Raw genomic sequence first — 24,170 nt, forward strand, 5'->3', positions numbered from 1 at the left:
GCGAGTGAAGGATAAGAGATGTTTCAGTATGACTGAATGCTTGGAGAGGGGAGATAGTGAAATATCTTCATGTAATACAACACAGACATATAAATGGATAGGGTTTTCTAAGGATATGGTCAGTACTTGTCAGCTCAATCTTTTGAATTTCTGTGAGAGATGGTTCTTCTGGGATCTTATCTAGATGTTTCTGACATCCATTTTTATCATACCTAGGGCACCTACAACAACAGGAACAGTTCTCATTTTAAATGCCACATCTTTTGTATTTCATTATTATTATTATTATTATTATCATTATTATTATTATTATTATTATTATTATTATTATTATTATTATTATTAAGTGAGAGAGAAGTGCATGCCACCAAAGTGACACCTGGCAAAATATACAGAGACCAGTATACACATCATTGACTACCCGACTGATAAGGGTACACCAGGCACATGCATCACAACCATATGTGCGCGACATAGTGATCTCATATCAAGATAAACAGCGCATGACCTTTCAGGTGGGACCCAGTTAGAATGTTCTTCAGGTCGAGTAGCCCATCCCGTTCAAAAGGTCCCTGAATAAGGGTTGTTTAAGGATATTGAACAAAACACCCACGTTTCCAAAGGTGAATTATCCAAACCCCCAAAGAATTCGTCTCAGCACATGGCGATGATGCTCCCCCGCTACTTCTGCTCTTGATCAGAGATGCACATATCGTAAGCTACCAATGGTCAAGCAACTGACAAGCAGGTCTGCAGTATTGTGCAGAACATTTGATGTGGCCCATCTTTTATACCAAGACAAAACAATGTACATGATAACACTTCCAATCAGTTAAAATCAGAAGCCATGAAAGCCACTGCTTGTTACTGCATCAGGGCATTTATTATTATTATTATTATTATTATTATCATCATCATCATCATCATCATCATCATCATTTTCATCATCATCATCATCATCATTATTATTATTATTATTATTACTATTATTAAGGTAGGGTCTTGGTAAAATCGCTAGCATTCTGGAAAAATACTTTGTGGCATTTCGTCCCGCTTTACGCTGAGTTCAAATTCCGTCGAAGTCGTCGTAGCCTTTAATTTTGGGGGGTTCGATGAAATAAGTGCAAGTTGAACAACGGGGTCGATATAATTGACTTACCCCTCTCCTAAAATTGCCGGCTTTGTGCTAAAATTTGAAACCAATATCATTATCATTAAGGTATTACAATCGCAAGTGTGACAGACAAAATACCGAATGGTATTTATTTAAGCTCTTTACGTTCTGAGTTCAAAATTTCACTGCTCTGCCTTTCACGTCTATAATATTAAATATTAGTTTCGATGTTTTCGACTAACACCACTTCCCACAAAATTGCTGCTCTTGTTCCTATATTAAAAACACTTATACGGGCAGCAAGCAGGCAGGATAGTTAGAGCATCGGAAAAATGCTTCTGGTTTCATATCCCGCCGGGATCAATTTTACCGTTCTTCTTTCCTGGTTCGATAAAATAAAATACTGGGGTTGATATAATCCACTTGCCCTCCCTTCAAAGTGGCTGGGTGAACTAGTGCTAAAATTAGAATGAGTTTAGTAGAAGTAGTAGTAGTAGTAGTAGTAGTAGTAGTAGTAGTAGTAGTAGTAGTAGTAGTAGTAGTAGTAGTAGTAGTAGTAGTAGTAGTAGTTGCTGCTGTCGGTTAGTCTCGGGTTAGTCATGATCCAACATTTATGATCATGTTCGTTTCAACTCTGACCATCTCAGTCATTTTCATCTGTGATGTCGCTGGTCGGGTGTAATTTGAAGATCCCTTTGGTAGTAGTAGTAGTAGTAGTAGTAGTAGTAGTAGTAGTAGTAGTAGCAGCAACAGTGGGAGAACAGTAAGGTTATGATTGGATGCTGTTGAAGTAATGTGTTTGAATCGCAGGATAATTCACCCATCAAATGTAGTGCACACTTCTTGTCGTGGCAAAAATCATAAATTAGTGGATATTACATGTGAATCATCACATATCTGTGAGCAGAATTCTATTTAGAAGAGAATTTCTCCTTTGTAGAAAGATAAAAGGTGTTTCGGAAATGTTATGTAGTAAATCGTTAAAACTTATAAAATATGCTAGATAAAAGGAAATCACTGATTTCCTATTCTTACTCTGCCGCTCTTTAATCTATTCAGTCCATTCGTTGAACGCAATTTTTATCAATATCTATAATCATTTTTGGGTAAGTTTGCCAATCCATAAACTAGCCATGTCTAAAATTCCCTTTATTCCACGCCAATCTTTCAATTCTGTAATCTGAATACGGCTAAAGTCTAAAATGTATAATGTGTTACCGTGTGTATTGATTATACGAACTTGTTATTCGCATGTAAAGTTCCTTGCCTCTCGACAATGACATCGCATTTATATGTCAGTGAGTATGATAGAGAGAGTATGTATTTATGCGTTTGAGTGTATGTGTATGTGTTTGTGTGTGCGTGCATGTGTGCATGCGTGTGTGCGTGCGTGTGTGCGTGCGTGTGTGCGTGCGTGAGCGGTGGTGTCAGTAGTTAAGCATTTGGTCGTAGATGTAAGTTTGCCTGAAATTGTTTGCATGTACAAATGTAAAGGTATTTGACTATACAAGTATGTAAGTACATATATATATATATAATATATATATATATATATATATATATATAATATATATATATATATATATATATATATATATATATATATATTATATATATATATATATATATATATATATATATATATATATATATATAAGCGAAAACGAAACGAGGTGAATACAAAGGAAGTGTGGCAAAAAGGGATAAGCTTTGAATACTTCTAATCCATGCAATGGCCGGTCGAAACATCCACGCATTATTTATAAATCGTTAAAAAGTTTTGTATAATCCTGTTAGCTCATCAATCGTGTAATTGGTCTTATAAAATATCAAACTCTTAAATCATTGCTTTACTACACAATACAGTGCTTTCTTCTCAGTGGAAAGTCTATTAAATGCCATTATCTTATTCTTTTTCTTTCTTCTTTTTATTTTCAAAGCAAATTGTGGGCTACTTTGAAGCGTCGGTAATCACTTGTTGTCTGCGTTTCTGGTTACGAGAAATAGGATTTTCGATATCATACGGAGCTCTCCTGTTAAAAACATGGCGGTCAGTTGCTATCTTCTCTTTTCTTTTATACTTTCTACTTATATCCATTAATACTGTTTAATGCATCATCTTTAGTTTGAGAATATATATTCACAAATCTTATACAACATGTTACACTTCAACCAAACTATTTCTTTTTATATTTTCTTGAAATAACTATCAGTCCCTCTCCATACAGGAATGTTTTTGCACTACAGCGTGAACGGCGAATTATCAATAAAAACTATATTGTCCATGCGTGGTACTGACGTATAGAAACACATAACTAAAAGTTCTCTGCAAGCAGCTTATTTAGATATGCACATATATATGCCTCACTCCCTCTCTCTCTCTCTCTCTCTCTCTCTCTCTATATATATATATATATATATATATAATATATATATATATATATATATATATCTCCAGTGTACATTTAAACACATAAGAAGTATCCGTCATAGGATTCCTGACACGCTAGAAGGAACAGCAAACGTCCAAAGCACTATTAGGGATAAAACTTCGAAGGGAATGGAACATAAAAACATTTTTCATGCCCATCGAAGTTTTATCACTAATAGTGGTTTGAACTTTTGCGGTTCCTTCCAGCGTGCCAGAAATCCTATGACGGATAAGTCTTATGCGTTTAAATGTACACTGTATTTATATGAATAATAGATAGTCTATTGACTAATTTTTCTACACGCTCGGCAACTGGTGATAAAAATTTCTAAAATCTTTATTACCCTGATATTATTAATATATATATATATAAATGGATGAATGAATTATCCTATGTTTACCGTTAACATGGAAAATTCAATGAACCGTTACCAGGGTAGCAAAATTCACGTCAGAAACACGGTTAAAGCGACCTACCCAAAGGTAGAAACTCCGGGCCAATATGCAGTAATTTGTGTATTATAAATAAATAAATGGAGTTATGTTATTAAAATGTTATTATTTTCGACATATGTTTCGAAGACAACATGGTTTTATTCCAAAGGAATAAACGGTGTAAGATGCAATCTTCTCATCAGGAAAGAAAGAGAGCTTCTCTCAACAACAAGACATTATAACAATTACGATGACTGCCTAAGTGATAAACAGAACGTTATTAAGTATTTTAAAAAACCGTTAGTAGATTTGACGTCAAAGGCAGATAGTAGGAAGAGAAGGGTTAAAGAAATAATAAGTAGAGAACAAAAAGAGAGGAATACGTTGATTGAAAAAATGTTCAAAGGCTTAGAAATAGATTTCTCTATTGAAGTAAAGTGCAAACTATAAAGACTGATTTCGCCAGTCATCAAAGTTTGAACAGTTAGTTTAACTTGCATTTTACTTCAAAAGAGAAGTCTATTTCTAAGCCTTTGAACATTTTTTCAATCAACGTATCCCTCTATATTTGTTCCCTACTTATTATTTCTTTAACCCTTCTCTTCCTACTATCTGCCTTTGACGTCAAATCTACTAATGATTTTTTAAAAATACTTAATAACGTTCTGTTTATCATTTAGGCAGTCATCGTAATTGTTATAATGTCATGTTGTTGAGAGAGGCTCTCTTTCTTTCCTGATGAGAATATTGCATTTTACACCGTTTATTCCTTTGGAATAAAACCATATTGTCTTCGAAACATATGTCGAAAGTAAAAGAATTTTAACATCTTCGTTGAACTCCATTTATTTATTTATTTATTTATATATACACATATATATATATATATGTGTGTGTGTGTGTGTGTGTGTGAGTGTGTGTGTATAATTACAAATTAGCATCAAGCATAGAGATGCGCGAAGCATAAGGTTCCAATTAAACCGCCGAAGAGCACCAAAATAACAGAAAATAACCGTAAACGAGGAAACGGATATGAATTAAGAAATTAAAAAGCATACAGTTAAAGATTATGTAATTCAGATGCTCATATACCATGGTTTCGGGTGCTGGCCCAATGGGCCTCAACTTTCTTGAGTATGAGTTACCAATGAAAAACTTCTAAATCCACCACGTTAAAAGTCCATTAGCGTTCTCGTTGGTTTTGCGCCAAAACCAGTCCACGCGGTGCAAATACATCTCGTTGTTGGCGTATTTAACTCATTTCTTTTCCTATTTCATGTCGTTTATTGTTGTTGACGTCTTGTACCCATATATATATATATATATGTGTATAAATATATATATATATATATATATATAATATATATATATATATATATATATATATACATATATATATATACATATATATATATATATATATACATATATATATATATATACATATATATATATATATAATATATATATATATATAATATATATATATATATATAGTAGTAGTAGTAGTAGTAGTAGTAGTAGTAGTAGCGATAGTAGCAGTAATGCTCAAAATGGAATGCTAGACGAGTGACAGGGAGGAGAGGGATTATAAATGTGAGTGAACAAGATAGGAGAGAGAAGTAGCAGGAACACGTAGAGAAACTGAGAGGTGAATATGAACAGGTTAAGAAATGGAAGGTATGAGATGAGTAGGTAAGGGATGCGGTAACAGAGACGAAAAGAGCTTTTGAAGAGTGGTAGCAGAAAAGGTATGGGGAGGCTTATGATCGCTACAGAGAAGTGAAGAAAAGAGTAAAGAGAGCAGTGAAGGTGGCGAAATGGGAGACGAGTGAAAGTTTCGGGGAAAAAGTTGAGGTAACATTTTGTAAGAAATAAAAAGAAGTTTGGGAAAGAGATACAGTGGGTAAGAAAGGTGGTTGGAGGAAAGGAAGAAAGGGTGAAGGATGTAAATGGAAATTTGTTGAAAGGAAGTGAGGATGTACAAAGGTGGGAAGAGTATTTTAGTGAGCTGTTAAATGTGGAGGATGTTAGGGAGGCAAGTATAGTGGCTGTAGGAGACGAGAGGAGAATGCCTGTGTGGGGAATGGAACTACGGTGCAACTGGACGGGAGGGAGGAGGAGAAGGAATCCTTGCGGAAGACGGTAAACCGGAATGTGCCAGGTATAGATGTGTGCACAGTGGAATGCCTAAAGATACAATTGACAGTGATTGAATGGTTAGTGAGGCTTATGAATGTTTGTTATATGATTAGAAGTGTATATATCGAGCTTTAAATTTATATCATATAACGCACAAATTGCTGGCTTCTTTGAATAAGTGAGTGTATGTAGCGTTTTATTTGTTCTACTATTATCATAGTTTGCTGAGACTTGTGCTTCATAAACAACAAGTATATATCGCATTTCCTGCTCAGAGGGCATTTAGATTTGTCTCTACATGTGCATCCGGGGTAGGCTTGTGTCTTCGGTGGTTTATTGATGTATGTCTTAACATTAGGAGTGGGTAAGAAAAAGTAATTATTAATAGCATTACGGATAAATATAAGAAATCTGATATAAATACAACTTTATTAACATGGGGGCAAAAACCCTTGCAAATAATTTAATATAGATGAAAGAACTGAATGTCTGGCCAAGAGGGAAGTATTCATTTCACCCAAGGATCATAAAAAGAACTTATAATAGACCAAAGTGCAGACTAATTAACCTGTCTAAGACTGAACTAAATTTAGCAAGGATGTGGTTGGGAAGCAAACTTCTTATCACACAGCCAGGCCTTCGTCAATAAAGATAGTAAAATAACTGTTTTGAGGGACATGGTTAATAGCAACACTGGAGTATGTTTAAACGGAGTGAGTGTGATTTTTACGCCAAATGTCTATTGAATGGAAATGTCTTCTGATCTTTTATATTTTTATCCGTCTATTATAACTACCATAATACTTACAATCCTATCCTACTTTAGACTATCCTTGAATGAGAGCTTCAGGATACTCCCACTTTGTATGTATTGAATATTGGTATTTTCGTTTGTAATTCTACTAGCTGAGTATCAATGGATTATTCGACGGGTGACTCCGTTTCTAGAAGTTGTCTGAAAAGTTTGGGAGTCGCATAGTGGGTTTATATGTGTAAGTATGCGCCTGTATGTAATGGACAGTAACGGAGGATATAGGAACACATTAATCTTATATCCTGGTATACTTGTTTTTCGTCGTTGATAAGAATATGCAAGTTTACCAAAATCTTATATGGGAATTATTAGTATGCATTCCAACTATGTTAAGTAAATTCAACAACCTGTAACGTAATACAAGGTACAATGTACAAAATTATAAATTATGAAATGTAAAGTACAACGTGATATCTATTACTCCAGTGCGGTGGTGATAAATGTTGGCTAATTGCCAGCATTTACTAAATACCAATAGCTGCCTGCAGTTTTAGTAAAGTTCATAATAAAAGTATTTAACCTATTTCTCTGATTTTATATTTTGTTCTTTTTCTATTACAATCGCTGGTTATTTGTGCGGTTCTAGTTAACTGGTTCACATAGTGGTTAACTCCTTTATATGAGTGCGGCCTACTAATACTTCGATTACTACCTAAGTTTCTAAATGTGCACAGATTCTTTAAAATCCCTACCAGCTTTCTTATTGGTTGGTATTCAACAGTTATTGTCCAAGTGTTCAAGATTCCTACCTTTAGCTCTCCCCTTGGCCCCTACCTGGTTATTAGTGGGGAGGGTTCAGTTATCTAGTATACTGCAATTATTCTTAGGATTGTCCTTCTTATATTTATTTATTCTACCGTAGTTATTTTCCCTATACCCCGACTTTTCTAGTGCTAAATTATAAAATGTCCTCGTTTAGTTTGAAAACTTATTCGTTCGGCGACAGGTTAGAAGTACGAACTGATATATTCTCTACTATTGACTGGGTTATACATCTAGGGTGATTACTATTTATATTTATGTTTCTAAGTTTCGTATTTGGCTTGTGATAAGGCGTATATATCCCTGCACTAAGATCTAAAGTAACATCAAGAAAGTTGACTAAATTATATTTCTCCTTTAGCGATATGGATAGTCATAGGTGCTTACAAATAGTTTTTAAGTTTTCCTATACCTATCTATCTCTAGGTTTGAGGGGGGTTAGCCAGGGCGAAAAGTTTATTATCCCTGTATAGACCGCCTCCTATTTTAGAGAATTCCTGTTTAGGCTAAATAGTTTAGATTCCTACTATATCCATAACTTGTGCGGAGTCTGTTGATCCCATAGTATTTTCGAACATCTCCGGTCTATCCCTTCTAACCCTGTACTTATCCTCTAATTTGATCATTTATTTTCTAGCCACTAAAACAATATCTATCTCTTCTCTTGTTACTTCTGAGTTATTCGTAGCAAAGATGAGTGTCTTATTTAGGAGGATAGAGTTAACGGAGGCGCAATACTTACTCTTTACGTTCTGAGTTCAAATTCCGCCGAGGACAACCTTGCCTTTCATCCGTTTGGTATCGATAAATTAAGTACCAGTGAAACACTAGGGTCGATGTACTCGACTAGTCCTCTCCTCCAAAATTTCAGGCTTTGTGCTTTTAGTAGGAAAATATTATTTACAGATGCCTTTAAAAGCAACGAGCTAGCAGAATCGTTAGCAAGCCGGACAAAATTCTTATAGCGGCATGTCGTCCACCTTTACGTTCTAAGCTTAAATTTGGCTGAGGTTGTCTTTGACTTTGACCCTTTCGTGTTCCATAAAATAAAGTACCAGTTGGACATTGGGATTAATGTAAAAGACTACTCTCTCCCCACAAAATTTCAGGCAATATACCTATAGTAGAAATGATTATTTATAAATTTCTAGTTGCTTTTTAAGATGCATTTTGGTTTGTTTGTTCTTGGTGTTTTCCAGCTGAAGCCCCTCCCCTCTTCTTTATTACAATCATTAACTCAATGATACATCTTTGTATATTTACAGGATATCTGTTGTGTTTCGAGTCCGTTCAGCTCAAAGAATAAAGATATCAGACGCAGATTTAATAAAAAGGCTGGTTATCATAGTTTTGATATTCGCAGCTTTTCTTTCTGGACGAACAATAGCTGGACGTCCGAGAGTTGTAAAAGGTAAGTTTGATAATCTTACTAAAACATACCAAGAAACAAAAGAGATCCTAAAAAAACTTATTTAAAACAAAAACTGTGAATAATATCATCCTAGATGCATTCATTTTCTCTGAAAATAAAAAACAAATACGACACAAATTAAGATGTGAGACTCTTTATATTTATTTATACCTAGTTGCTTATTTAGTTATTTAGCGTCTAATGTTCGAGTCCCATGACTGTTTGTTGACAATTTTTTACACCTTGTAAAGGTAATTTATCCAGTATTTCTGTATTCTAATGACAATTCTGCGTTCGAAAAAATGATGTTATTTTTATCGTACAATACACCTTTCGATGCTAATAAAAATGTTAGTCTGTTTATATTTATATAAAAACAAATGTTAAGAGTTGAAAGATTTTGGCCATGACTGAAGATATATGATTAAGCAACAACCAATAGATTAAGCTAATTTATTAACTGAATCAGAAAAAATGCCTTCCTGGATAGGACCTCAGAGCAGGTAACATCGCAAATTATGCCTAACGTCTTCTAAAGTTTTTCGATCAAATATTCTTGTCCACAGACAAAACGAAGTCAAGAGAGCTACGAATGAGATTCTACATGACCGCGCAGTCTGCGATATCTATATATATAAAACTCTAGTTGTGTGAGTGTCTGGCCCCTTCGATTTAGATTCCTAACTCCTCCCACATTTTGCGGTGCAGTTTAACCAAATTCGGGTATCTTATAGTCGTGATTCATATCGAGCCCGTCTGACTATTAGCGCGCGTCAACGATGAGTCTACGATTTTAAAAATAATTTAACATCATTTTTTATTCCATTTTAATGCATAAAATGCATCGTATGTCGATGGCGGCGGAGTTGGCGTCCACGCTCACAGCTGCACCTGTTTGCTTCTCCCCCTTCCCTCCCTCGTGAAGCTGTGGGGAAGGGAGTGTAAAGAAATCAACGTCGTAATGCGTTGTGAAGGAAACCAGCGTTCTTTTAGAACAACGACTTCATGGCTTGAAGACACCAAAATAAAAATGGCTAAGAAAGCCCGAATTTATAAGGGAAGTAACTCTCTAAAAATGCTTATATCGTTATTTCCCTTACAAACCCGAGCAACGCCAGGCGATACTGCTAGTATCTTCTAAATCTTTCAAATTCTACGAAACTATCTAATAAGGAAGACTGCTTTACACACTCTTTTACTCTTACTGTTTTACTTGTTTCAGTCATTTTACTGTGGCCATGCTGGAGCACCACCTTTAGTCGAGAAAATTGACCCTAGGACTTATTCTTTGCACTTATTCTACCACTCTCTCTTGCTGAACCGCTAAGTTACGAGGACGTAAACACACCAACATCGGTTGACAAGCGATGTTGGGGGAGCCAAACACAGACACACAAACATACACACAGACATACATATATACGACGGGCTTCCTTCAGTTTCCATCTACCAAATTCACTCATAAACTTTGGTTGGCCCGAGGCTATAGCAGAAGACACTTGCCCAAGATGCTACGCAGTGGGACTGAACCTGGAACCATGTGGTTCGTAAGCAAGCTACTTACTACACAGCCGCTCCTGCGCCTATACATTTTTCTAAAAACATGATCGTTATAGCTGGGATGCTATAAGTCAATTCATTATTTGTTCAGTTAAAACTTTCAAATAATCAAACATGTCAAATTAAAAAGTAAGAGAAGATTGGCGGGAGGAAAGTGAAATATAATTCGAATAAGATTCCAGTCGCCAAATGAAAATCATCTTTTAGTATTGTAAAGTGAATGCACTCTATAGAAGAAGCAAAATTACTGCCAAAACAGAAGAGACTTCACAGCTCCAAAGTTTTTCTGTTTTGTTCTGTTTGTTTTGGGGTTGTTATTGTAGTTGTTGTTGTCGTCGTTGTTGTTGTTGATTTATTCTTTGTAACTGCTGAAATCTTTCACCTACTAAGGTTTCTGTAAGATATGAAACCGTTGAGAAACACGTAAAGAAATACGGAAAGACCGGAAAATAGAATCGCATTAATTTATGAAGATCCAGTAACAGAATTTTGTACAAAGCAGGCTATGACCTTACCTATGATAACTGAAGATAGAAAATAAAGGACAATATAGTATATGCGTCTGGGTTAGGATGTATATGTATATATATGAATGCGCACATATATATGCGTATCTATGTGCGTATATATAAATATATATACATATCTTTATATATAAAAGAGAGGTTGTGTGTGTGTCTCCTACGATTTAGGTTCCTAACTACTCACACATTTTGCGGTGCAGTTTAACCAAAACCGGGTATCTTATAGTCGTGATTCATATCGAGCCCTTCTGATATTAGCGCGCGTCTACGATGAGTCTACGATTAAAAAAAAAATTACCATCATTTTTTTTCCATTTTAATGCATATTTTCGCTATTATATAAGGGAAGTAACTCTCTAAAAATGTCTACGATGAGTCAACGAATTTTTATAAAATTTACCATAATTTATTTTCCATTTTTAATGCATTTTTTGCTATTTTTTGGCTATAACTCTCTAAAAATGCTTATATAGTTATTTCCCTTACAAACCCGAGCAACGCCGGGCGATACTGCTAGTACATATATATATTTAAAAATATATATTGTGTATGTATCTATGAATATATATATATATGAGAAAAATAAGTTCAAAAAGAACAATTCAAACACTTTGGGGGATCCAAAAAGATAAAAAAATTATTTCTAATAAAGATTCATCATATTCATAAAAAAAACAGCCAAAGCAAGTAATAAGAATATGAAAATAATATTTGAGGAATTTCGTTATAGGCATAAAAATATACCATAAACAAGTATTTTTAAAAAATGAAGAAAAAATGTTGAATCAGAAATAGATTTATTACAAAACTGGATTCAGTGCATACGTACGTTTCGAAAAACAATGCAAATGCGTAAGAAAATTTTTTTTATTCATAGTAATTATAATTAAAATTATGCATTGTCATTCTCATCAGTATGAGGAATCCCCTGAAGAACATCAAGAAAGTTTATTAAGATGAAATTTAATAAAATAGAATAAAAATAAAATAAGATACAATAAGAGAACACAGATGGGGCAGTCAGGGAAAATCGGATAATTTACAAACCAAGTTGGGAAAGGGTAAACATAACAAATATAATAATATTAGTGAGAGAGACGATAAAGAAAAATACAAAGAAAGGCATATCAATGTGTATGCAAGTCTATATGTGCAGTAAAACTATAACATAAGAATCTAACGGATATATATTTTTAAAATAGTAACAGGTCGATACGAAATGCCATGTAAGCAAGGCCACGTGTGCACAGTAGAGTACAACGTAAAAAGCCATACAGAGGTATACGTATACATAATAATAATGAAAAACGAAAAAATATATACATACATATATATATGTGTGTGTGTGTGTGTGTGTTTGTGCGTGCGTGTTTGTGTGTAAACATACATATACATATATTCATAATTGTATGCCAATGACACAAAGGAACCCTGGTAATGGCTCAGACGTATAGCAGGGTTTCGATACTCTCTACAAGTGGGCTGGACATAATCATGCGCAATTTTATGGTAGAAAATTCCAAGCCTTTTGCTATCAGCCCAGAAACATTCCACATCGACGATACACAAGACTTGGAGGAAATGCAGTTCTAGAATCGCAATTGGTACACTGCCAGTAGATAAATATAAGTAATCATGAATACTTCTTTTCATGTACACATTGCAGAGGCAGCAACATTGGGTAAAGAGAGAGCGAAATGAATTTTCAAATCACTCATAATAAGAGAGTTAGAAAGCCTGCTTCGTGTATGGAGAACATTTTTCTCAATTCGTCTAGACTAACAACATTAGATTCTGGTTTAGCTGTGCTTCTAGTTCCTTATTAAGAGCATCCTAGTTAATGCCTTTAAACCACATCATGTTCATGCAGGGACCGCATCAGATACCCGGTGGGAGGACACTGCGAAACTAAAAGGATGTCTATGAAGACGAAATACTAGCAGATCCTCGCAATACCACCGGTAGGAGCAGTAGCAGCTGTAGACACGAGAACAGAATCAGAAACATCGCTACCATCGCCACATTAGCAACAATAGAAATAACAGCACCAGCGACAGCATTGGTAGTTCACACGACGGCATCGACAGCAGTAACAACAACACTAACAACAGCAGCATTGCCGCAGCACCAGCATTGCCAACAGCTTCCCTAACGTCCACGGTAGCAGACCTGACAACCTCTATAGCAGCAGCAACAGGCCCAGTGCCACCGCCAGCTATAACGGCAATAACAGCAGCAGCAGCGACAGTGGCCTTAGCAGAAACACCAGCGGAACCACAGCCAATGACACTTCTAGCAACAATGGCGTCTCTCCCACCAATGACGAGGACCTCAATAACAACAACAGCGCCTTCACCATTACCAGCAGTGTCGATACCATTACCGACGCCACCACCACCAGTGACGTCAACACCAGCAGCCCCAGCTCCAATGACAGCGACAGCAGCAACAACAATAGGTATAGCACCGACAACACACGCTCATGTAGATGCTTTGAATCTCTCCAACCACAGGTCCTCCTTCGGAGTTCTGAAAAGGAGATACGTAACGTCACTGGCCAGCCACATCTGGTAGCTAAGAGACGATGGGATTCCATGCTTGATTTCATTGAGAATCTTCGAGAACCTAGGCCCCTACATCAATGGGACGAACCGTTGCAAGTTATGAATAGCTGAACACGCGATAATCCTAAAAGACTCACTCGAACCAGGGAACATCCTTAACTCCAGAACGAAGATTCTCGAGCCAGGTTTACATTTCAGGAGGTCCGGCTAGCTTTTTAGAGCCCGCGAGCTGGCGAAACACCCGGAAGCAATAGCCAATAACAAAGGGTGATAATACCCAATTGTTACCTTTGAGTAGTGAGGCTTTTCCTCCTCCATATTTTAAAGAGTTCATGAGCCAATATGTTTTGAGATCTGAGGATACGCCATAAAGCAACAACCGTTATGGACGGGAATCCTAAAAGGTGATCTCATGTGCCGACCTTCCCCATTTTAATATATATATACTGCTCTACATCTTATGCTTCTTCTTTCGAAATTGTTTTTTTTCAAATTATATATATATATATATATATATATATATATATATATATTATAGAGAGAGAGAGAGAGAGAGAGAGAGAGAGAGAGAAGATGAAAAACAGAAAATTTGTTTTACAGGATTCAAGAGTATATTAGAGCCATGATAATAAAGATATCATAGAATTTTGTACAAAATAAGGTTTTGTTCTTTCAACATAATTGAAGGACCAGTTTCGCATTGCTCATCAAACTGTGAGGCGAAAGAGATAAACTGCTAGGGAAAAAATATTGCTAGAGAAGATAATTGTTCACTCATTTATTTTACAGTAAATTTTTTTATTTTTTGTTTTTTTGTGTGTTCTCTGCTTTATTCTGGTTTACATCTTCCATTAGATAGGGTAAGCCCTTTATTCTTAATATCGTTTCATATGTAATTCTGATTTATATTTTTGGATAAATGAGGCTTCTTTATTCAGGCTTACTTGTGTTGAGGTCAAGAAGGCAAGTTGATAAAATGGGAAAATTTCGGATTGTGGTTGTAATCGTTCTGCACATTCGTCAATGTGTTGACTGAAGTATATTTGGCGATATTGTGGGGAGTAAATTTGTTGTCGCTGGACCGTACATCTCTTTCTGATTGAATTTCCCGTTGAACCAATATAATTTCGATGGCAGCTCGAGCTTGAAACCTGTAAAACAAATCTTTTCATCTTATCTCTTTCTCTATTTATATCCACCGCCTGTGTTTCCTCACTTAAATGTTTTCTATATTATATTTATATATATATATATATATAATCTTGCGCTATATCGCGGTTCACCTATTGCGGTTTATTATTTAACTTGTGTCGGTTCCTCCGTGTAGTTTTGCATTTATGATAAAATAAATATTTACAAATAATAAAAATAATTTTTAAAAATATAGAAGTACAGTACCTATCGCAGGAGTGCTGGAATGCCACAACCGCGATAGTCGAGGGTTAGCTGTATTCTTTTATACCTTCACCTGTTTCAATCATTTGACTGCGACCATGCTGGAGCACCGCCTTTAATCAAACAAATCAACCCCAGGACTTATTCTTTGTAAGATTTAAACTTATGTGATATGTATTTTTGCTGAACCGCTAAGCTACGGGTACGGAATCATAACAACACCGGTTGTCAAGCGATGGTGGAGCGACAAACACAGATACACAAATACATACATACATACATACATGCATACATACATATATATATATATATATATATATATATATTCTTCGATTTCGGGCACGTTAGGGCGGCGGAGCAACGGGCGACCGTGCTAGCCGCAGTTTGCCATCTTTCGGGTTTTTATATATATACATGACAAGTTTCTTTCAGTTTCTGTCTACCAAATCCACCCACAAGGCTTTAATCGACCTTCTTCCTTAAGGTTGAGAAGTAAACTTCTTTACCACGGAGCCTCTAATGTCAGAAACAAGTAAGAGATAAAAGATATATATATATATATATATATATATATATAGACATACATATATATATATTTTATCTTTTACTTGTTTCTGTCATCTCTTTTACTTGTTTCTGTAATTCATAAAACTAAGATTTAAATTTTATTTACTTGAGGCACTTTCACCTCTCCATCAATCACCGGCTTGCTCGCGACCTAACTTATTAGTCGCATTCTCATTCACTAATCAACAGCTAGTTGTTATTAAAGATTAGTTGATGAGTTCAGTGTCTTAGGTGACTTCTCCAAGACGTTACAGGCGCCTTGAAGAGCTATTGTTGTTTACATTCTTTCATCTCATTTATCCTACATCTCTTTGGTGACTAATATTTTCTCTTTCTTTCTTCTGTTTTCTCCCTATCTCTTTGTTCCTCTCTCTCTCTCTCTCTCTTTCTCGTATACATATATATAAATATACTTATATAGATATACGTATACATATACATACATATAGACCGGAGTAAACACATAAATGTGAAACAAGGTGGAAAAAAGAGTACTCAAATACCAGTGGTAGAGTAATATGCTTTATTTTAAGCAGCAGAAAATTCAACAAAATCTGTTACTCTGAGTTTCTCGTAACAGATTTTGTTGAATTTTCTGCTGCTTAAAATAAAGTATACATACATATATATATATATGTGTGGTGTGTGTGTGTATATGTATATATATATGTATGTATGTATATATATATATATATATATATATATATATATAATATTATATATATATATATATATATATATATATATATATATATATATATATAATATAATAGTGTACATTTAAACACAATAGAAAATGCCTTCAACAGGCAGTTTTTACACACTAGAAGTAGTCAAAATGACCAAAACCACATTTAAGAGCAATCTTCAAAAGAAATGAAAGATAAAAACTTTTACCTTATTTTATGGCGCTGTCACTGATGAAAAACTTCTCCTTACAAATTATGTTATTTGCTAAAAAATTTTAGAAACCTCGGCCTTACCGGAATAAAATAACTAGGTAAGTTTTTATTTTTCATTCCTTTTGAAGGTTTGCTCTTAAATGTAGTTTTGGTCGTTTTGACTACTTCACCTAGCGTGTAAAAACTGCCTGTTGAAGGCAGTTTTCTCTTGTATTTAAATGTACTTTTTTTATATTGAGAAGATATTGTCTATTGAATTTTTATATATGCTAGGCCACTGATGGTGAATTTTCAAGAAACTCACCACCCTATATATATTTTATGTATATATATGCAAACATATATACTCATATATATGTATATAAGTGAATAGATGGGTGTGTGTGTATATATACATATGCTGGTCACTGTTAAAATTCTTCAATTTTAATGATTTTATCCTTTAATTAAGTTTATATACATACATTCGTACGTATGTACATACACATACGCATACTTGTATCTCCCTCTTCCATATTTCTTTCCACTTAGCCTTATCCAATAATATTTACTTTCTATACATTCGATATCAATGTAACAAACCATCTTATATGAAATACTAAACTCTTGGTCGTTGAAATTCATGGGCTAGTATCAATTGCCGGTGGAAGCCAGTTTAATGCACTATGAGTTTTATATCTATTTAGAAAAGCTTAAATCCTATTCTTCTCTGCACTAAATCTGTGACCTGAAATCTTTCTAAAAATCAATATGTGGCGTACGTCGCGTACGTCGCGTTCACAGATTTATGTGTAATGTTTATAATATTCTTATCAATACCACATAATGTATGTGTTTTTATTGTGCGTTCCTTAGATTTGGGATTGCACAAGGAGAAATTATATTGCTATCCAGTAGCTAAGTAGCGCATAAACAAAACACATGCAATAACTACATGGTATCGATTATATTTGCATTATCGGAGCTGCTTATAATTCAAAATTTAATTTTGTTTTCTCTGTGCAACGCTGTTGCACATCAGCAAATACACTCTACACTATTTGCATATATATTACAAACCAATGATCGCAAATCGTTTGGAGGTAACGCGAGTGCACAGTATTGAGAGTGCAGAAATACAGCGAAATATCAATATCTCCGTTCTCGATTACCTACGGAAACGATTTGTCTTACTTGGCGTCGTAAAGGTACATTTCCCCTGGTGTTATTTAAGGAGCGCATAAACAAGACACATACATTAAGTATGTGATATCAATAATAATTGTAATATAAGAGCTATTTATAATTCATGATTTAATTTCATAGTATTATATTATTAACGTATGAGATCAATATCTGCACTCGGTATCCAAAAGTCAGGTCGGAGATCTCATTATCTTTTTATCTTTTATTTGTTACAGTCATTAGGCTGCGGCAATACTGGAGCACCAACTCGAAGAATTTTTAGTCGAATGAATCGACCCCAGTACCTTAATTTTTAAGCCTGGTACTTTTTCTATCGATCTCTTTTACCGAACCGCTATGTTATGGGGATGTAAATACACCAACACCGGTTATCAAGCGGTGGTGAAGGACAGATACAAATACACACACACATATCTCTTTTACTTGTTTCAGTCATTTGACTGCGGCCATGCTGGAGCACCGCCTTTAGTCGAGCAAATCGACCCCGGGACTTATTCTTTATAAGCCCAGTACTTATTCTATCGGTCTCTTTTGCCGAACCGCTAAGTTACGGGGACGTAAACACACCAGCATCGGTTATCAATCAATGCTAGGGGTACAATCACAGACACACAAACATATACACATACACATATATATATATACATATATACGACAGGCTTCTTTCAGTTTCCGTCTATCAAATCCACTCACAAGGCATTGGTCGGCCCGGGGCTATAGCAGAAGACACTTGCCCAAGATGCCACGCAGTGGGACTGAACTCGGAACCATGTGGTTGGTTAGCAAGCTACTTACCACACATGTATGTATATATATATATAAACAATAAATTAAATAGAGACATACAAATGACAATCCAATAATTTATTTATATTATAACATAAAATATTATGAGTATAATATACTATGGGCTTGTTTCGACTTATATACATTTTTTGATATATAAACAATTTAACTCCATTATATATAAGCCTCATCAGGGCAATTGGTGTGTAGGTAGACGAAATTCCGTGTGAATAATTGTTGGATAATTGCTTATGCATAATGAGCGTGAGCGTTAGCCATTCAACTACATATCAATTACATTAAAAATTTAAAAAACAACAAAATTATAACGGACAAAATAAGTAAGTAGAATCTACAACTATCGAGATATATTTCTGTATATCCTAAATAACATCAGTCCAAACTCATTTATGTCTAAGACAATCTTTCGTTATCATAATAATATATATGTATAAAATTAAGTATCAGTGTCTTGCTTAATCTAGAAACTGTAATAAAACGTGTAAAAATATATAAATAATAATCATATTTTTAATATATAATAACTCTTCTATTTATTTAAAGTTATTGATACAAAAAATTGTTTAAAGTAACTAATAAAAAGTATTCCATATTTATTATTTATCGGAGGAAGAATTCCGTAATAAATATGAATAGAAACTTAACAAAAACTTTCTTTTACTTAATTTATCGTAGGGAGAATTGGGTAATAAATATGAAGATAAATTTGGAGCTACAAACACTATTACAAAAATATCCCATATATATAGATTTAGGCTATATTAATGGATATCAAAATATTATACAATACTGTAATAATTATCACAGTGGTTATTAAATTTAGTTAATTAGTTAAATAAAACTATTTATTTTTATTATCATTATTATTGTTATTGTTATTGCTGTTGTTGTTGTTGTTCTTATTATTATTATCATCAATTAATTAATAAATTAAATGAATGTATACATATAACTATTTAGTATAATAAAGACATCTTATTTGTAATATGTAATTAATATTAAATTACTAATATAACGATGTATATTACAGTAACTACAAGAATGTGCACTCCCGCCAATAAACCATAAATATAGAACACTTTTTATTAGAAAGAAGCCCGTCGTGTGTGTGTGTGTGTGTGTGTGTGTGCGTGTGTGTGTGTGTGCGTGTGTGTGTGTGTAAGTGTGTGTATATATTTGTGTGTCTGTGTTTGTGTCCCCACGCCGACATCGCTTGACAACCGATGGTGGTGCATTTACGTCCCCGTAACTTAGCAGTTCGGCAGAAACAATCGAGAGAAGAAGTACTAAGGCTTACAAAGAATAAGTGATGGGGTCGATTTCCTCGACTAAAGGCAGTGCACCAGCATCACCGCAGTCAGTTGAATGAAACAAATATGAAGAATAAAAGATATATATATATAATATATATATATATATATATATATATATCTTATATATATATATATATATATCGTCCCCAATATATCGCCGATTTTTCTGGCTGATATATGTAAATTTATATTGCAGGTTTCTATGGCCGAAAAGTATTTATGACTTTTCAGATTTTAATTATTTTTGTGATAAAATACGCACTTTCACGCCTAATAATTGATGAGATACAGTACTGCACTGTATAACACATTAATTAAAATATATTAAAAGAAAACACGTAGGGTACCGTAGATGAGAAATCAAAGAATCCTATATCTATCCTATATACTCGAGAGGCGAGTATGTGGTGTTGTATTGCATGTATGTAAAATTGTGAATTTATTTCAAGCAGTACCATGTCATCCAAACGTTCTTCATCCAAACGTTCTACAGCGAGCCCAAGCGCCATGAATTTGTGTGTGCCTTATATCTAGTCTTAAATTCAATCGTACTCCTCCCATGCAAGGAGCGGGTGAACCAGATAATGTCTTTTTTTATTCACTAAGGGGTGAAACCTCAACTTTATATATAACATTTCTCCCTAAACAGAATCCCTTTAATGGGCATAATTCCCGGTTACGGCAATCACATGTTTTATTTCCATGCTTTGCCTTTATATTTTTAATATCCGGATTCTTGTTATTATTCATCATATTAATGTCAGCTATATTGTCACCTCTAACAATACTATTATTTCTAAGTTTAAATCTATTGTTGGCCGCAATTAATGATCCTATGTTGGACGTGGGTGAATACGATAATTTAAGGCAGGATCTATTAAAGATGGAATGATATTTATGGCCTGATAGGAAATTCCTGTCAATAATTCTAAAAAATAATTTGGGGAGGTTTATGAATCGGAGGGAAAAAGGAGAGGTGAACCAGATAATTTCCCGTTTTCTCAGACTTGTTCCTACTCTGCCCAGTGTAGTTATTATTATTATAATTAAATGAATTATAGTATCTTCTATCATGGTGTCGGCTCTTATGCTCGGGGGAGTTGCACATGGGAGGAGTTGATGTTTAATTTCGCAATATTTGGAAAAAGTTTACCTAATTTATCTTTAAATATTGTATTCTTAATATAATACATCTTATTAAATTCACTGTCCTTCGCTGCTGTATTGTATATAGAAGAATCCAGTGTTATAAAAAATCTTTTCGTTTGCAGATAAGTTAGAGATTGATATCGACACACCTTTGACCACCCCATTAATAACACTTTGGGGGAGATTTGATAAGTCGGGGATATATTTAATGGTTTTATTAGGCTTATATTAAGGCTAAAATAAGCTATTATCTAAATTTAACGTTAAGTCCAAAATGATTAAGACATTTAGTGACATTTTCAAATATGATATCTAAGTAAACTATGAGATATATATATATATATATATATATATATATATATATACACAACTTTATTTGGAGATTGCTAGTGTTAACAATACTCACAAAAAATACAGACTGAAATTGTAGTGCTCCAAGTTAGCTATATGTCACTTTTTAATTTGAACGGAGGCAATGCAAGCGGTAACTAGAGGAACGTAATTAAGATCCACACTCGAAGATCAAATAGATACATATATTCATATATTCTTTCACATTTACTAAACAGATGTATAAATTCCAGATATAAAGATATATATAAATAGATATAAGTCGGTGTTATACATAAACCATAGTGAATTTACATTTTAAAAGTTATAAGTCTCGATATAAATTCACTCGTTTTATGTAGAAGAGCTTCCATATATAAGATCTTTGATGGAATAGGTATATTCCTGGTAGAAACGCCCAAGTATTGCTTCTCCATTTAATCCAATCCGTATTGAAGTGCTCCGATGAGCCAAATATATAAAATACACAGCTTTATTTTGAGATTCCTAGTATTTCTTTTGTTTCAGCTCGTAATGTGTGGCTTAGCTGGGGCACCACCAATAAATGCTTATTATTTATTATTAATCTTCATAATGACGTATATAAAATGATACCCACAAACAGACAATCAACATCTATTGGACCTCTATGATCAAAACCATTCTAACCGAGACCAAACTGTCTTTTCTTTTTACTTCGTATGTCTTGGCTTACATTATCCAATATTACTATTTCCTTTTAGAAGTTTGTAGATTTTCATCAAGCTGAAATTTCCGGGTGAGTGAATGACTAGAATATGCAGCCATGCTGCTCTATAAATCTCCCTATTTTATCACTCAGTTTTCGCTTTTATTCTTTGGAACTTTCTTTATCTTTTTCTTTAATTTTGTTTTCACTCTTTCTGTCTGAGTGTGATGCGTAAGTTTGCAGGTTTGTTTGTATATTCGAATATTTATTTGTGTATGTGCTATATCAGGATGCATGTATATATATAACTACATGTGGGTCGTTGGCGGTTTTTTACCTCCGTCTTCCTTTTCTCTTGGACTTTCCTCCGTCTCCTGTTTCTGAAGTCGAGCTTTGCTCGAAACGCAAATATACCTCTCTTTCCTTCACAGAGCGTCTGCTAATATTTTGCACGTACCATATCCTCGAGTTCTTGCTTTTTTTCTTGTGTTTTTTCTTCGTTTTGGGGGGAATTTATGATATATATATAATATATATATATATATATATATATATATATATATATATACTTTTCTACTTTAGGCAACAATACCCGACATTTTGGGGAAGAGGGCCAGTCGATTAGATCGCCCCAAGTACGCAACTGGTACTTAGTTTATCGACCCCGAAAAGATAAAAGGCAAAGTCGACTTCGGATGGGATTTGAACTCAGAACGTAAAGACAAACGAAATGCTGCTAAGCATTTCGCCCAGCGTTGCAAGCTCACCTTATATATATGTATATATATATATATATATATATATATATATATATATATATATATATGATTATGTATGTATGTATGTATGTATGTATGTACGTATGTATGTCTGTATTGTATATATATATATATATATATATATATATATATATATATATATATTTATATTTATTATATATACAGGCGTAGGCCTTGCTGTGTGCTAAAAAGCTTGCTTCCCAACCACATGGTTCAGGTTCAGCCCCACTGCGTGGCATCTTGGACAAGTGTCTTCCACTATGGCCTCGAACAGACCAAGGCCTTGTGGGCGGATTTGGTTGACGAAGCTGAAAGAAGCCCGTCGTATATATCTGCATATATTTATGTGTGTGTTTTTGTGTCTTTTGTCTCCCCACCCATCGCTTGACAACTGATATTGGTGTATTTACGTCCCCATAACCTAGCGGTTCGGCAGAAATAACCGTTCGGGAAAGTAAAAGGCTTACAAAGAATAATTGCAAGGGTCGATTTCTTCCACTAAAAAGGCGATGCTCCAGCATGGCCCCTGTAAAATAATAAAAAAGAATACACACACACATACAAATATATATATATATATATATGTAAAAGTAAAAAAATATACAAACTGGGACAAGAACGTGAAACATTTTGGGAGACGACACAAAAAAAAAGGACGGGACATTCGAAGCCCTCAATCATCAGTCAAGAACCGGATCATTTTCGCAATTTCGGCTGATTAATCTTGAGATTGCTCCGATATATATATATATATATATATATATATACATATATAGTATATATAGTAATGTTTACATGCCGACATAACGTGGTAGTCCTGTAAAGACCGATGTTACTATTGTCTTACCCCAGGGAAAACATCTCTTCCAGCTGGCTAACATATACAGCATTTGATGTGTGTGTGGGGGGTGTTTGTGTGTGTGTGTGTGTGTGTGTGTGTGTGTGTGTGTGTGTGTTGAGAACGCATGCATGGTTGAGCAATTAAGAAATTCGTTTCGCAGCCCGGAGTCTCAGTACCAGGTAGTAATGTTTATATGCCAACATACCAACATAACGTATCAGTCCTATAAAGGATGATAGCATAGCGAGTCAGTGTCGTTTGTTATAATTTGAGTGGATGTAAGCCTTCTGAGTGAAAATAGAGAAACGAAAACTGAGTATGGACTGTACTTTTAGTTTAAAGGGTCAGACATACCATACTGTGTATTTCAGCTTGAGGATTACAGCTTAAGAATACAGCTATCTTTGGAATACCCAGTCACTTTCGAACTAATCTAAAAAGTTGAACGAATGACAAC

At 34.4% G+C, this 24,170-nt stretch overlaps 1 protein-coding gene across 7 annotated transcripts in view; it reads left to right on the plus strand.

Moving 5' to 3' along the window:
• LOC115216514 (probable G-protein coupled receptor CG31760) overlaps window positions 1-24,170 on the plus strand; it is an 895,090-nt gene that overhangs the window by 777,127 nt on the left and 93,793 nt on the right. For all 7 annotated transcript variants that reach the window (XM_036506718.1, XM_036506717.1, XM_036506716.1 and 4 more), the window contains 2 exons: window positions 3,055-3,164; window positions 8,964-9,109. In XM_036506718.1, the coding sequence (XP_036362611.1) occupies window positions 3,055-3,164; window positions 8,964-9,109 (256 nt within the window). The remainder of the gene's footprint in view (window positions 1-3,054; window positions 3,165-8,963; window positions 9,110-24,170) is intronic.

Source organism: Octopus sinensis, linkage group LG10 (assembly GCF_006345805.1).
Source record: "Octopus sinensis linkage group LG10, ASM634580v1, whole genome shotgun sequence".
Lineage (NCBI taxonomy): Eukaryota > Metazoa > Mollusca > Cephalopoda > Octopoda > Octopodidae > Octopus > Octopus sinensis.